The following is a 17,407-nucleotide window of genomic DNA, read 5'->3' on the forward strand; positions in this document are numbered from 1 at the left end:
AACGGTGCAGGATACAAAATCAACATACAAAAATTGCTAGCAATTCTATATACAAATTATGACTTAGCTGAAAAATCAAGAAATGACTTAGCTGAAAAATCAAGAAAACAATTTATGATACCATAAAAATACGTAGAAATAAATTAACCAAGGATGTGAAAGATTTGTACTCTGAAAACTATAAAACATTGATGATAGAAATGTAAAACACAATGAAATGGGCCAGGCGCGGTGGCTCAAGCCTGTAATCCCAGCACTTTGGGAGGCCGAGATGGGCGGATCACGAGGTCAGGAGATCGAGACCATGCTGGCTAACACGGTGAAACCCCGTCTCTACTAAAAAATACAAAAAATTAGCCGGGCGAGGTGGCGGGCGCCTGTGGTCCCAGCTACTCGGGAGGCTGAGGCGGGAGAATGGCGTGAACCCGGGAGGCGGAGCTTGCAGTGAGCTGAGATTCGGCCACTGCACTCCAGCCTGGGCGACAGAGCGAGACTCCGTCTCAAAAAAAAAAAAAAAAAAAAAAAAAACAAACCACAATGAAATGGAAAGATATCTTGGATTGAAATAACTAATATTGTTAAAATGTTCACACTACCCAAAGAAATATACAAATTTAATGGAATCCCCATAAAAACTCCAATGGCATTTTTCACAGAAATAGAAAAATCAATTCTGAAATTCGTATGGAACCACAAAAAAAACTCAAATAGCCAAAGCTAAACTGAGAAAAAAACACAAAGGGGCATCATATTCCCTGATTTAAAATTATATTATAGGCTGGGCACAGTGGCTTACGCCTATAATCCCAGCACTTTTGGAGGCTGAAGAGGGATTGCTTGAGCCCAAAAGTTTGAGACCAGCCTGGGAAACATGGCAAAACCCCATCTCTTCCAAAAATACATACATTAGCCAGCACGGTGGCGAGTGCCTATAGTTACAGCTACTCAGGAAGCTGAGGGAGAATCACTTGAGCCCAGAAGTTGAAGCTACAGTGAACTGTGATTGGGCACCACTGCATTCCAGCCTGGGTGAAAGAGTGAGACCTTGTCTAAAAAGAAATAAATATTATATTATATTGTATTACAAAGCTACAGTCATCAGAATGGTATGGTACTGGCGTAAAAACAGAAGCATACGCCAGTGGAACAAAACAGAGATCCCAGAAACAAATTCAAACACATACAGTAAACTAATTTTTCACAAGGGCACCAAGAAGATCAACACGGAAAGGACAGTCTCTTCAACATGGTCTTGGGAAAATGGCATTTCCACATGGAAAAGAATAAAACTGGATTCTTATCTTACACCATATACAAAAATCAACTTAAAATGGAGAAAAGACCAAAATATAAGACACGAAACTTAGAAGAGGATATAGAAGAAAAGCTCCTTGATACTGGCCTTGGCAATGATTTTTTTTGGACATCACATCAAAAGCTCAGGCTACAAATGCAAAAACAAATAAATGGTACTACATAAAACTAAAAAGCTTCTGCAGAACAAAGGTAACAGTCAGCAAAATGAAAAGGCACCCTACAGAGGGAAAACATTTGCAAACCGCTTATCTATTAAGGGATTAATATCTAAAATTTATAAGGGTCTTTTAAGTCAATAGCAGAAAAACAAATAACCTGATTAAAAACTGGGCTAAGGACCTAAACAGACAGTTATTCAAAGACGACATAAAAATGGTGAACTGGTATATGAAAAGGCTCAGCAATCACATTAATCATCACAGAAATGCAAATTAAAACCACTATGAGATATCACTTTATACTCATTAGAATGCTACTGCCAAAAAGGTAAGAGATAACAAACATTGGTAAAGATGTGGAGAAAGGGGAACACTAGCACACTGTTGGTAGAAATGTAGACTGTACAGCAATTATGAAAAAAAAGGAGGTTCTTAAAGAAATTAAACATAGAACTACCATATGACCTAGCAAACCTTTTTCTGGGCATATACTCAAAGGAGACTAAATCACTACCTCCTCAGGATATCTGCATTCCTATGTTCACTGCAGTATTATTCACAATAACCAAGATATGCAAAATTGTCCATCAATGTACAAACTGATAAAATGTGGTATATATGCATACAATGGAATATTATTCAACCTTAAAAAAGGAGATTCTGCCACTTCCTACACATGAATGGACTTGGAGGACATTATGTGTCCTAAGTGAAATAGGCCAGACACAGAAAGAAAAAATATTGCATGATATCACTTATATGTGGAATCTAAAAAAAATAAGGAGAAAATATACAGAGATAGAGAATAAGACTGGTTACCAGGGGTGGAGGGGGGTATGAAATGGGGACACGGAGCTCAAAGGATACAAAGTAGTAGATATGTAAGTTGAACGAGTCTAGAGATTTAATGCACAATAAAAATTGTATGGTATTTGGGATTTTGCTAAATAAGTAGATTTTAGCTGTTCTTGTCATACACACACAAAAAAAAACTAGGTGAGCTGATAGATATGCTAATTTGCTTCAATATAGTAACTATTTTATTATCTATATGTATTCCACAACATCATGTTGTAAACCCTAAATACACACAATAAAGTTTTAAAAAAGACTGCAACCTTTAACCATATCATTGTTCCATCAAGAAAACATAGTTTGCTGTACAACCAATCTATTTTCAAGACAGCACTGGGTGGAGTGGTGTAGTATAACCAGAAACAGTGCTTGACCAATTCCATTTCTTACTTATGTACTTTATGTATTAACTGCCTCAATTATGAGCATTTTAATTTGAAAGCACTTCTCAGCACTTACTTTTTTGGTCAAAGAATCATCAGAATCAGAAGGCATCCTTGTTGACACGTGAAATATTACTTCTACTGTAGAGGTAGCAAAATATGGAGTGGTCAATCCAGTGCTTTTGTTTTTTTGTAGTCCTCCCATAAAACCACAATGGTTTGTAAGATTTACCTAGAAGTAATGAAGAGCCACATAAATTAATTAAACAAAACCCAAACACAGTACTGAGAAAGACTCAAACTTCTTGCTTAAGAAAAAAATTGGGAACAAAGTCTTTTGTGTGTTATCAACCAATACTTAATCTAGAATTGTTAGAATTCATTTGTTTGTACTGGTACTTCTTAAGTATTTGAGGATCTCTAATTAGTAGGAGTTAACTAGGAAAGGTATCAACTGCTGTGTACTATGCATCTTTTGTTAGCCTACTAGGTGTTAATAGTAAATTATAAAGGCTGTCAGAGCACACCAAGGCAAGGGAGAAAAAAATCAAGTATGGAAATAGTTTGGGGAAAAGTTAAAACAGTAAGATCGTTTGACAAAATGATTAATTCGGTGTGTTGTATTTACTTATAAAACTGGCTTCCTGATTTGTTAGTACTTATCACAGTCCACAACAATTAGAAATGCAGAACTACAGTTTAATTACATTTAAAAAACAACAAAGTGATCTGTAAAAGGATTTTAAAATAATTTTTATTTTCTGATTATAAATATAATACATGTTAACATCAGGGTTGTTGTATTGGATGATATTCCCTGGCCCTGTGTGATGCACAGAAGCCAAGAATTTGTGTTCATTGCAGAAAATTAGGGAAATAAAGGAGAAGAAAAAAAAAATTAAAAATCACCAGTATTTCCCTACTTAGAGAAAACCATTTATATATATGCTTTACAATAAAAATATGAGAATAACAGATAAAATGGAGAATTACAAAAAAAAAATTCCTGCACCATGTGAACTGAACACATCTCAAATATCATTATCAGTTACTAATGGCTGAATACATATATGATTGTTAGATTTTTATGCCATTACTGTAAGATTACCTCAATCTCTTCCAGTTTAAAATTTATTTTTAACTCAGTAATACACTTACATAATTAAAAATTTTAAAGTATTAAAAAAGCATACCAAAATTCTTCCTCCCATGTCTCTCACCTGCAACTACTCAGTTACCTTCTCAGAAAGCAATTTAAGTATCTTTAGAAAAATATTATCTGCATATATAATTAAATTCTTATATGTTTATGTGCACATATCCATGCACGTTTGTGTGCACATACACACAGTACATGCATATAAAACATTCTGCATCTTGCTTTTGGAATTAATATATCTTGAAAAATATTCCTTATTAGTAAGTAAAGAGAGTCCTCATTTTTGGTTCCTGGCTTCACAGAAGTTCATTTTACTGATGTACAGTAATTTAGTCCCCTACTTGAAGGATATTTAGGTTGTTTTCTGTCTTTTGCTATCACAGTCAATGCTGCAGCAAATAACACTGAACTCATATCATGTTCCATTTGTGAAAGTAGAGCTACGGACAAATAGTTATACGTGAAACTTTAAGTCAAAGGGCATGTGGACTTCTAATACTAAAACACACTACCAAGTTGCCCTCCACAGATGCCACCAACAATGTATGAGGATGCCTGTTTCCCTCATATCCTTTCAGATATAGTATATTATCAACTTTATGATCTTTGCTAATCTGATAGGTGACAAATGGTATCTCCAGGTAGATTTTTTGTTTTGTTTTACTTTAGTTCAGAAAGTTACTTATTTTCAAGTAAATTCTCTGATAACATAAAGGAGAAAGTCTCAGTTTAGTGTTCCTTTGCTGTAAACACTTAACACTTGCTGATCTCTATTGTTTAAAATAAACATCTGGAGAGTCACATGAAGAAATGAAAAAATTAAAAAGAAATCCCATGTACACTTTACCCAGAGCCCCCCAGTGCAAAACTCTATCACCACCAGGATACTGATGACACTGATACAGCTATGAGACAGAGCATGTTCAAAAATTCAAGGATCCCCCCTATTGCCCTGTTATTTGAGTCATACCCACTTCCCTTCTACTGTATCCCCTCCTTTACCCCTGGCAATCACTCACTCATCTGTTCTTTACTTCTATAACTATCATTTCAAGAATGTTATATGAATTGAAGGACATAGGATATAACCTTTTCAAGTGTTTGGAGATTTTTCCTGTTATCTTTTTGTTAATGATTTCAAGTTTGATTCCACTGTTGTTCAAGGACATATTCTATTATTTCAATGCTTTTAAATTTGTTGAGGCTTGTTTTATGGCCCAGGGTATGATCTATCTTGGTATATGCTCTGTGGGAACCTGAAAATAACGTATATTCTGCCATTGTTGGGTGGAATATTTTACATATGTAGATCAGATCTTGTTGGTAGGTGCTGTTGTTGAATTCCTCCATGTACTTGCTGATTTTGTTTAGTTTTTCTCTTAACTGTTGAGAAGTGAAGTCTTCAACTGTAATTGTGAATTTCTCTATTTCTTCTTTCAGTTCTATCAGCTTTTGTGCCACATATTTTGTAGCTCTGTTGTTTGGCGCACACGCATTTAGCATTGCTATGTCTTCTTGGTGAACTGATCCTTTTATAATTATATAATGTCCCTCTGATCTCCAGCAATTTTCTTTGCTCTAAAGTTGATCTGATATTAATGCAGCCACTCTGGCTTTTCTTTGATGTTTGCACACTATAACTTTTTCTATCTTTTAACTTTCTGCCAGTCTATATTGTTTTATATATATATATATATATATATATTTTTTTTTTTTTCTTTTTTCTTTTTCTTTGAGATGGAGTCTTGCTCTTGTCACCCAGGCTGGAATGCAGTGGCGTGATCTTGGCTCACTGCAACCTCTGTCTCCCGGGTTCAAGCAATTCTCCTGCCTCAGCCTCCTGAGTAGCTGGGATTACAGGTGCCCGCCACCATGCCTGGCTACTTTTTGCACTTTTAGTACAGAGGGGGTTTCACCATGTTGGCCAGGCTGGTTTCGAACTCCTGACCTCAGGTGACCAGCCCACCTTGGCCTCCCAAAGTGCTGGGATTACAGGTGTGAGCCACTGCACCCAGCCTATATTCTTTTATTTCAAGTGAGTTTCTTTTAGGTAACACATAGGTGGGTCATATTTTTTAATCCACTCTGCCAATCTCTTTTAATTGGTACATTTAGATTATTTATATTTCATGTAATTATTGACAGGTTAATAAGGCTTAAGCTTGCCATCTTATTTTCTGTTTTCTGTTTATTTTCTATGTTTTTCATTTCTCTGTTTTACTTTTCCTGCCTCCTGTGGGTTACTTGAACATTTTCTAGAACTCTGTTTTTATCTATCATTTTTTTGAGTGTACATTTTTATATACTTTTGTAGTGGTTGCTCTATGTATTACATTATATATACATAGCTTATCACAGCCTACTAGTGTTGTCATTTTACCTGCTTAAGTAACTCTACCTTACTGTATGTTCCTTTACTATCCCATTTGAAATATAATTGTGATAAATATTTCCTCTACATATATTTGAACATCATAAAGTGTTATAATTTTTGCTTCAACAGTTAAAAATAATTAAGACAACTCAAGATGAGAAAGCACATTGATTATATTTACCCATTTTTTCTTGCCATGGTCTGCCTTCCTGATGTTTCAAAGTTCCTCCTTTTATCATTTGCTTTCTATTATTAATGGAACTTCTTTCAGTGATTGCTTTAGGGTAGGTCTGCTAGTAACAAGTTCTCTAAGTTTCTCTTCATTTGAGAACGTTGTGACCTTCTCTTCATTCCTGAAGGATATGTTTGTGAGCTATCAGATTCTGGGTCTGCTGGGCACAGTGGCACATGCCTGTAATCCCAGCACTTTGGGAGGGCGAGGTGGGAGGATTGCCTGAGGCCAGGAGTTTGAGACCAGCCTGGCCAACATGGTGAAACCCTGTCTCTACCAAAATTACACAAAAATTTAGCTGGGTGTGGTGGTGCATGACTGTAATCCCAGTTACGTTGGGAGGCTAAGGCACAAGAATCACTTGAACCCAGGAGGTGGAGGTTGCAATGAGCCAAGATCGCGCCACTGCACACTAGCCTGAACAAGATTCCACACAAGCCTGAGCAAGATTCCACCTCAAAACAAATAAACAGACAAATAAACAAAAAACAGATTCTGGGTTGACAGTTCTTTTCTTTCAGCACTTAAAAAAATGCTATGCCACTTCCCCTGGCTCCCACAGTTTCTGATAAGAAGTTTGCTATCTTTCTAATAGTTTCCCCCCGACAGATAAGGTACACTTATTCTCTGGATGCTTTCAAGAATTTTTGTCTTTAGTTTTCAGAAATTAAATTATGATGTGTTACTATAGATTTCTTTTGATTTATCCTGTTTGGGTTTCACCGAGCTTTTTGAATCTACAGCTTTAAGTCTCTCACCAAATTTAGGAAGTTTTCAGCACTTTCTTCAAGTATTTCAAGTACTTTTTCAGACCAGGCTCTTTCTTCTCTCCTTCTTGACTCAGATAACAGAATGCTAGATTTTTTTTTTTGTTAATGTCCCTCAGGTCCCTGATGCTCTGTTCATTATTTTTAGGTTTCTTTTCTTTTCCTTTTTATTTTTTTTTCTTTTTCTTTTCTTTTCTTTTCTTGATACAGGGTCTGCTCTGTCACCCAGGCTGGAGAGCAGTGACATGATCTTTACTCACTGTAACCTCTACCTCCTGGACTCAAGCAATCCTCCCATCATCCTCCCAAGTAGCTGGGATCACAGGTGCCCACCACCACACCTGGCTAATTTTTGTATTTTTTTGTAGAGAGGGGATCTCACTACGTCACCCAGGCTGGTCTCAAAACTCCTGGCTCAAGCAGTCTCCAGCTTCAACCTCGCAAACTGCTAGGGTTACAGGTGTAAGCCACCATGCCCAGCCTAAGTTTATTTTCTCTGCTGTCCAGGCTGTTTCTACTGTTTTATCTTCCAGTTTACTGATTCTTCTGTACCCCCATTCCCACTCCACTTGGTTGTTGGGTGCAACTACAGAGTCTTTTATTTCAGTTATTATATTTTTCACTCTAAAACTTTCATTTGATTGTTCTTTACATTTTCTATTTCTTAGGTGAGACTATTTTTCATTTGTTTCAATTGTTACCAATTACTTACTGAAGCATTTCTATCAAGGTTGCTTTAAATATTTGTAATCTTGGTGTGGGCATCTGTTGTTTTTTTAAAATTCAGTTTGAGATTTTCCTGGTTCTGGATATGATGCGTAATTTTTTATTGAAATGTACACATTTTCATGAGACTCTGGATCTTATTTAAAATTCCTGTTTTAGCTGGTTGTTTGAAGACTCTGCTGTATCAGGGAAAAGAGCAGAGAATCAGGTGAAAGTGCTGACTTGTTTCTGCCAGGTGGAGGTGGAATTATATGTTCTCTACTCAATCTCTGTTGACACCTGGGAAGCAGGGACGATCCTCATTACTGATATGTGGAGGCAGGAGTTCTAGCTTCCTATGTGATGTTCACTGACACAGAGGTAAGGGTGACCTCACTACTGCTGGGTGATGGTAAAAGTCCCAATTCTCCATAAGGCCTCCTCTGCAATGACTCCAGTGGAGAGCAGGTGCCTCAATAATATTGGTGGCGATGGAATTCTACGTTTCCCATGTAGTCTCCACTGACACTTAGGTGTGAACGGGAGACTCATTACCAACTGGTAGACATGAAAGTCTTGGATTTCTACTTGGCCTTCTCCGGCACTATTTGATAGTATTCCAGTGTGGTGTCGGGGGCATCTCATAACAGCCTCATGAAGATGCAAGTCTAGGCCCCTTACCTGACCTTTGCTGTCAGGGTGGGGATGGGGTCAAGGAATTTTCTGTGGTGTTTGGCTGGAGTAGTGCAGTTATTATCTAAATGTTTTTCTGCCTTTTTAGGTTGCTCCTTTCCTGGTCCTTTAGCTAGAAAGAGCAGGCTTTGGTTGGCGCTTTTTGTCTGCACCCATTGGTGTTTCTAGGTTGCTGGCTTCTTCAACTCCAAGTCTGGGATATATGAGGCAAAAAAGAAAATCCAGAAAATGCACCACTATGTCATTCTTCAGTCCTAAAGTCCCTAGTTATTCTGTCTCCTCTCCATCTTTCAGAGTCTTCTTATGCTTGTTTTACATGTAATGTCTTATGCTTATTGTACTCAGTAGGAAGAATATAGAAAGTATATCTATTTGACTTTCCCAGAAGTGGAAATCTCCTCTGTACAATTTAATGGATTTCAGGATATTCACAGTTAAGTGCAATCATCACTACAGTCAATTATAGAACATTTTCATCACTTCCCAAAGAAACTCCATATCTTTTAGTTGTCACCCCCTCCTCTCTCATGCCCCTAACCAGCCCTAAGCAACCATTAACCTACCTCTGTCTCTAAAGATATACCTATTGTGGACATTACATATAAAGGAACCATTAATATGTGATCTTGATGATTGGTTTCTTTCATTTAGCACAATGTTTTCAAGGTACATTCATGTTGTAGCACATAATCACTTTGTTCCGTTTTATGACTGAATAATATTCCCTTTTATTGGATACACCACAGTTTAGCCATTCATCCACTGATGGACATCTGGATTGTTTCTACCATTTTGCTAGAGTAAATAATGCTGCCATGAACATTCATGGCCAAGCTTTTGCATGGACATATGCTTTCATCTCCCTTGGGTATATACTTTGGGGGTAGAACTGTTTGGTCATATCGCAACTCTACATTTAACTGTTTGATGAACTGCCAGAATGTTTTCCACAGTGGTTACACATTTTACATACCTACTAGCAGTGTATGAGGGTTCAGATTGCTCCTAATCCTAGCCAACAGTTGTTATTACCTGACTTTCTGATTGTAGTTATCTTTTTTTAAAAAATTTATTTATTACTATTATTATACTTTAAGTTCTAGGGTACATGTGCATAACGTGCAGGTTTGTTACATATGTATACTTGTGCCATGTTGCTGTGCTGCATCCATCAACTCGTCAGCACCCATCAACTCGTCATTTACATAAGGTATAACTCCCAATGCAATCCCTCCCCCCTCCCCTCTCCCCATGATAGGCCCCGGTGTGTGATGTTCCCCTTCCCGAGTTCAAGTGATCTCATTGTTCAGTTCCCACCTATGTGTGAGAACATGCGGTGTTTGGTTTTCTGTTCTTGCGATAGTTTGCTGAGAATGATGGTTTCCAGCTGCATCCATGTCCCTACAAAGGACACAAACTCATCCTTTTTTATGGCTGCATAGTATTCCATGGTGTATATGTGCCACATTTTCTTAATCCAGTCTGTCACTGATTTGGGTTGATTCCAAGTCTTTGCTATTGTGAATAGTGCCGCAATAAACATACGTGTGCATGTGTCTTTATAGTAGCATGATTTATAATCCTTTGGGTATATACCCAGTAATGGGATGGCTGGGTCATACGGTACATCTAGTTCTAGATCCTTGAGGAATCGCCATACTGTTTTCCATAATGGTTGAACTAGTTTACAATCCCACCAACAGTGTAAAAGTGTTCCTATTTCTCCACATCCTCTCCAGCACCTGTTGTTTCCTGACTTTTTAATGATCGCCATTCTAACTGGTGTGAGATGGTATCTCATTGTGGTTTTGATTTGCATTTCTCTGATGGCCAGTGATGATGAGCATTTTTTCATGTGTCTGTTGGCTGTATGAATGTCTTCTTTTGAGAAATGTCTGTTCATATCCTTTGCCCACTTTTTGATGGGGTTGTTTGTTTTTTGCTTGTAAATTTGTTTGAGTTCTTTGCAGGTTCTGGATATTAGCCCTTTGTCAGATGAGTAGATTGCAAAAATTTTCTCCCATTCTGTAGGTTGCCTGTTCACTCTGATGGTAGTTTCTTTTGCTGTGCAGAAGCTCTTTAGTTTAATGAGATCCCATTTGTCAATTTTGGCTTTTGCTGCCGTTGCTTTTGGTGTTTTAGACATGAAGTCTTTGCCCATGCCTATGTCCTGAATGGTACTACCTAGGTTTTCCTCTAGGGTTTTTATGGTATTAGGTCTAACATTTAAGTCTCTAATCCATCTTGAATTAATTTTCGTATAAGGAGTAAGGAAAGGATCCAGTTTCAGCTTTCTACTTATGGCTAGCCAATTTTCCCAGCACCATTTATTAAATAGGGAATCCTTTCCCCATTTCTTGTTTCTCTCAGGTTTGTCAAAGATCAGATGGCTGTAGATGTGTGGTATTATTTCTGAGGACTCTGTTCTGTTCCATTGGTCTATATCTCTGTTTTGGTACCAGTACCATGCTGTTTTGGTTACTGTAGCCTTGTAGTATAGTTTGAAGTCAGGTAGCATGATGCCTCCAGCTTTGTTCTTTTGACTTAGGATTGTCTTGGAGATGCGGGCTCTTTTTTGGTTCCATATGAACTTTAAAGCAGTTTTTTCCAATTCTGTGAAGAAACTCATTGGTAGCTTGATGGGGATGGCATTGAATCTATAAATAACCTTGGGCAGTATGGCCATTTTCACGATATTGATTCTTCCTATCCATGAGCATGGTATGTTCTTCCATTTGTTTGTGTCCTCTTTTATTTCACTGAGCAGTGGTTTGTAGTCCTCCTTGAAGAGGTCCTTTACATCCCTTGTAAGTTGGATTCCTAGGTATTTTATTCTCTTTGAAGCTATTGTGAATGGAAGTTCATTCATGATTTGGCTCTCTGTTTGTCTGTTACTGGTGTATACGAATGCTTGTGATTTTTGCACATTAATTTTCTACCCTGAGACTTTGCTGAAGTTGCTTATCAGCTTAAGGAGATTTTGGGCTGAGACAATGGGGTTTTCTAAATATACAATCATGTCATCTGCAAACAGGGACAATTTGACTTCCTCTTTTCCTAACTGAATACCCTTTCTTTCTTTCTCTTGCCTGATTGCCCTAGCCAGAACTTCCAACACTATGTTGAATAGGAGTGGTGAGAGAGGGCATCCCTGTCTTGTGCCAGTTTTCAAAGGGAATTTTTCCAGTTTTTGCCCATTCAGTATGATATTGGCTGTGGGTTTGTCATAAATAGCTCTTATTATTTTGAGATACATTCCATCAATACCGAATTTATTGAGCGTTTTTAGCATGAAGGGCTGTTGAATTTTGTCAAAAGCCTTTTCTGCATCTATTGAGATAATCATGTGGTTCTTGTCTTTGGTTCTGTTTATATGCTGGATTATGTTTATTGATTTGCGAATGTTGAACCAGCCTTGCATCCCAGGGATGAAGCCCACTTGATCATGGTGGATAAGCTTTTTGATGTGCTGCTGAATCCGGTTTGCCAGTATTTTCTTGAGGATTTTTGCATCGATGTTCCTCAGGGATATTGGTCTAAAATTCTCTTTTTTTGTTGTGTCTCTGCCAGGCTTTGGTATCAGGATGATGTTGGCCTCATAAAATGAGTTAGGGAGGATTCCCTCTTTTTCTATTGATAGGAATAGTTTCAGAAGGAATGGTACCAGCTCCTCCTTGTACCTCTGGTAGAATTCAGCTGTGAATCCATCTGGTCCTGGACTTTTTTTCGTTGGTAGGCTATTAATTATTGCCTCAATTTCAGAGCCTGCTATTGGTCTATTCAGGGATTCAACTTCTTCCTGGTTTAGTCTTGCAAGAGTGTAAGTGTCCAGGAAATTATCCATTTCTTCTAGATTTTCTAGTTTATTTGCGTAGAGGTGTGTATAGTATTCTCTGATGGTAGTTTGTATTTCTGTGGGGTCAGTGGTGATATCCCCTTTATCATTTTTTATTGCGTCTATTTGATTCTTCTCTCTTTTCTTCTTTATTAGTCTTGCTAGCGGTCTGTCAATTTTGTTGATCTTTTCAAAAAACCAACTCCTGGATTCACTGATTTTTTGGAGGGTTTTTTGTGTCTCGATCTCCTTCAGTTCTGCTCTGACCTTAGTTATTTCTTGCCTTCTGCTAGCTTTTGAATGTGTTTACTCTTGCTTCTCTAGTTCTTTTAATTGTGATGTTAGAGTGTCAATTTTAGATCTTTCCTGCTTTCTCTTGTGGGCATTTAGTGCTATAAATTTCCCTCTACACACTGCTTTAAATGTGTCCCAGAGATTCTGGTATGTTGTATCTTTGTTCTCATTGGTTTCAAAGAACGTCTTTATTTCTGCCTTCATTTCGTTATGTACCCAGTAGTCATTCAGGAGCAGGTTGTTCAGTTTCCATGTAGTTGAGCGGTTTTGATTGAGTTTCTTAGTCCTGAGTTCTAGTTTGATTGCACTGTGGTCTGAGAGACAGTTTGTTGTAATTTCTGTTCTTGTACATTTGCTGAGGAGTGCTTTACTTCCAATTATGTGGTCAATTTTGGAATAAGTGCAATGTGGTGCTGAGAAGAATGTATATTCTGTTGATTTGGGGTGGAGAGTTCTATAGATGTCTATTAGGTCTGCTTGCTGCAGAGATGAGTTCAATTCCTGGATATCCTTGTTAACTTTCTGTCTCGTTGATCTGTCTAATGTTGACAGTGGAGTGTTGAAGTCTCCCATTATTATTGTATGGGAGTCTAAGTCTCTTTGTAAGTCTCTAAGGACTTGCTTTATGAATCTGGGTGCTCCTGTATTGGGTGCATATATATTTAGGATAGTTAGCTCTTCCTGTTGAATTGATCCTTTTACCATTATGTAATGGCCTTCTTTGTCTCTTTTGATCTTTGATGGTTTAAAGTCTGTTTTATCAGAGACTAGTATTGCAACCCCTGCTTTTTTTTGTTCTCCATTTGCTTGGTAAATCTTCCTCCATCCCTTTATTTTGAGCCTATGTATGTCTCTGCGTGTGAGATGGGTCTCCTGAATATAGCAGACTGATGGGTCTTGACTCTTCATCCAGTTTGCCAGTCTGTGTCTTTTAATTGGAGCATTTAGTCCATTTACATTTAAGGTTAAGATTGTTATGTGTGAACTCGATCCTGCCATTATGATATTAACTGGTTATTTTGCTCGTTAGTTGATGCAGTTTCTTCCTAGCCTCGATGGTCTTTACATTTCGGCATGTTTTTGCAATGGCTGGTACCGGTTGTTCCTTTCCATGTTGAGTGCTTCCTTCAGGGTCTCTTGTAAGGCAGGCCTAGTGGTGACAAAATCTCTAAGCATTTGCTTATCTGTAAAGGATTTTATTTCTCCTTCACTTATGAAACTTAGTTTGGCTGGATATGAAATTCTGGGTTGAAAATTCTTTTCTTTAAGAATGTTGAATATTGGCCCCCACTCTCTTCTGGCTTGGAGAGTTTCTGCCGAGAGATCTGCTGTGAGTCTGATGGGCTTCCCTTTGTGGGTAACCCGACCTTTCTCTCTGGCTGCCCTTAAGATTTTTTCCTTCATTTCAACTTTGGTGAATCTGGCAATTATGTGTCTTGGAGTTGCTCTTCTCGAGGAGTATCTTTGTGGCGTTCTCTGTATTTCCTGGATTTGAATGTTGGCCTGCCCTACTAGGTTGGGGAAGTTCTCCTGGATGATATCCTGAAGAGTGTTTTCCAACTTGGTTCCATTTTCCCCCTCACTTTCAGGCACCCCAATCAGATGTAGATTTGGTCTTTTTACATATCCCATACTTCTTGCAGGCTTTGTTCATTTCTTTTTCTTCTTTTTTCTTTTGGTTTCTCTTCTCGCTTCATTTCGTTCATTTGATCCTCAATCGCTGATACTCTTTCTTCCAGTTGATCGAGTCGGTTACTGAAGCTTGTGCATTTGTCACGTATTTCTCGTGTCATGGTTTTCATCTCTTTCATTTTGTTTATGACCTTCTCTGCATTATTTACTCTAGCCATCAATTCTTCCACTTTTTTTACAAGATTTTTAGTTTCTTTGCGCTGGGTACGTAATTCCTCCTTTAGCTCTGAGAAGTTTGATGGACTGAAGCCTTCTTCTCTCATCTCGTCAAAGTCATTCTCCGTCCAGCTTTGATCTGTTGCTGGTGATGAGCTGTGCTCCTTTGCCGGGGGAGATGCGCTCTTATTTTTTGAATTTCCAGCTTTTCTGCCCTGCTTTTTCCCCATCTTTGTGGTTTTATCTGCCTTTGGTCTTTGATGATGATGGTGACGTACTGATGGGGTTTTGGTGTAGGTGTCCTTCCTGTTTGATAGTTTTCCTTCTAACAGTCAGGACCCTCAGCTGTAGGTCTGTTGGAGATTGCTTGAGGTCCACTCCAGACCCTGTTTGCCTGGGTGTCAGCAGCAGAGGCTGCAGAAGATAGAATATTGCTGAACAGCGAGTGTACCTGTCTGATTCTTGCTTTGGAGGCTTCCTCTCAGGGGTGTACTCCACCCTGTGAGGTGTGGGGTGTCAGACTGCCCCTAGTGGGGGATGTCTCCCAGTTAGGCTACTCAGGGGTCAGGGACCCACTTGAGCAGGCAGTCTGTCCCTTCTCAGATCTCAACCTCCGTGTTGGGAGATCCACTGCTCTCTTCAAAGCTGTCAGACAGAGTCGTTTGCGTCTGCAGAGGTTTCTGCTGCTTTTGTTGTTGTTTAGCTGTGCCTTGTCCCCAGAGGTGGAGTCTACAGAGACAGGCAGGTTTCCTTGAGCTGCTGTGAGCTCCACCCAGTTCGAGCTTCCCAGCGGCTTTGTTTACCTACTTAAGCCTCAGCAATGGTGGGCACTCCTCCCCCAGCCTCGCTGCTGCCTTGCGGTTAGATTGCAGACTGCTGTGCTAGCAATGAGGGTGGCTCCGTGGGCGTGGGACCCTCCCGGCCAGGTGTGGGATATAATCTCCTGGTATGCCTGTTTGCTTAAAGCGCAGTATTGGGGTGGGAGTTACCTGATTTTCCAGGTGTTGTGTGTCTCAGTTCCCCTGGCTAGGAAAAGGGATTCCCTTTCCCCTTGCGCTTCCCAGGTGAGGCGATGCCTCGCCCTGCTTCAGCTCTCGCTGGTCGGGCTGCAGCAGCTGACCAGCACCGATTGTCCGGCACTCCCCAGTGAGATGAACCCAGTACCTCAGTTGAAAATGCAGAAATCACCGGTCTTCTGTGTCGCTCGCGCTGGGAGTTGGAGACTGGAGCTGTTCCTATTCAGCCATCTTGCTCCGCCGCAATACCGATTGTAGTTATCTTAATGGGTGTGAAGTGATACCTACTATGGTTTTGATTTGCATTTCCCCGATAGCAAAGGATGTTGAGCATCTTTTTATGTGTTTATTGGTCATTTATATATCTTTTGTGGAGAAATGTCTATTTAGGTCCTTTGACCATTTTTTAGTTGAGTATCTTCTAATCATTGATTTGTATAACTTGTTTGTATATTCTAGATACTAGTCTCTTATCAGACTTCACCATGAAGTACAAAAATTTTAATTTTAATAAAGTACAATTATCTGGTTCTGTCTTTGTTGCTCATGCTTTGTGTCTTATCTAAAAATCCTTTGCAAAATCCAAGATCACAAGGATTTACTCCTATATTTTCTTCTAAAGTTTTAAAATTCTAGGTCGTACATTTAGGTCCGTGATCCATTTGGAGTTAATTTTTGTACATGGTATGGGGTAAGAGTCTGGCTTCATTCTTTGCATATGGCTCATAGTCTCAGCACCATTTGTTGAAAAGACTATTCTTTCTCCATTGGATGGTTGTGGCACCCTTGTCAAAAACGGCTGACCACAAATATGGGGTTTATTTCTGGACTCTCAATTCTATTCCATTGATCTATATGTCTATCCTTGTACCAGCAGTACTACACTATCTTCTTTTTTTTTTTTTCCTAAGTTCTGCCCCAGGATCTATCCACACTACCTTGATTAGCATTGCTCTGTATTAAGTTTTGAAATCAAAAAGTGTAAATATTCCTAACTTGTTCTTTTTCATGTCTCCCTTACTTTTACTAATACTTTTATGGTATTTTACATTTTAACAGAAAATCTACTTAGGGTTTTTTTTTTGTACTTTTCAAAGCATTTTCACATATATAAGCTCAATTGAACTTCACATCACCTCTGTTGGGTAAAAAAGTACATTACCTTTGACAAATAAGTAAAGAGGCATACAGAGCTTAAATAACTCACTTAAGGTAAAACAGCAGGTTAATACGATCCATAAATCCCACTACTGGGTATTTATTCAAAGAAAAGGAAATCAGTATATCAAAGCGATACCTGCACTGCCATATTTATTGCAGCTTTACTCACAACAGCCAAGATATGGAAACAACCTAAATATCCATCAACAGATGACTGAATAAAGAAAATGTGGTATGTATCACAATGCAATACTATTCAGTCATAAAAAGGAATGGAATCCTATCATTTGCAGAAGCATGGATGGAATTGGAGGTCATTATGTTAAGACAAATAAACCAGACACAGAAAGACAAACATTACATGTTCTCACTCAGATGTGGGAGCTAAAAAAGTTGATCTCATGGAGGTAACAAATAGAATGACAGTTACCAGAGGCTGGTGAAGGTGGTGGTTGTGGTGTGGCGATGAAGATAGGCTGGCTAACGAAGACAAAACATATAGTGAGATAGAAGGAATAAGCCCTACAGTTCAATAGTACATTAGCATGACTATAGTTAACAACAAAATGTTGTTTATTTCAAAATAGTTAGAAGAGGAGATTTGAAATGT

At 38.6% G+C, this 17,407-nt stretch overlaps 1 protein-coding gene across 12 annotated transcripts in view; it reads right to left on the bottom strand.

Annotated features, from left to right (window-relative positions):
- Window positions 1–17,407, bottom strand: part of RALGAPA1 (Ral GTPase activating protein catalytic alpha subunit 1) — a 278,210-nt gene that overhangs the window by 53,406 nt on the left and 207,397 nt on the right. For all 12 annotated transcript variants that reach the window (XM_025392196.1, XM_025392200.1, XM_025392190.1 and 9 more), the window contains one exon: window positions 2,790–2,945. In XM_025392196.1, coding sequence (XP_025247981.1) covers window positions 2,790–2,945 — 156 coding nt within the window. The remainder of the gene's footprint in view (window positions 1–2,789; window positions 2,946–17,407) is intronic.

This window comes from Theropithecus gelada, chromosome 7b (genome assembly GCF_003255815.1).
Source record: "Theropithecus gelada isolate Dixy chromosome 7b, Tgel_1.0, whole genome shotgun sequence".
Taxonomy (NCBI): Eukaryota; Metazoa; Chordata; class Mammalia; order Primates; family Cercopithecidae; genus Theropithecus; species Theropithecus gelada.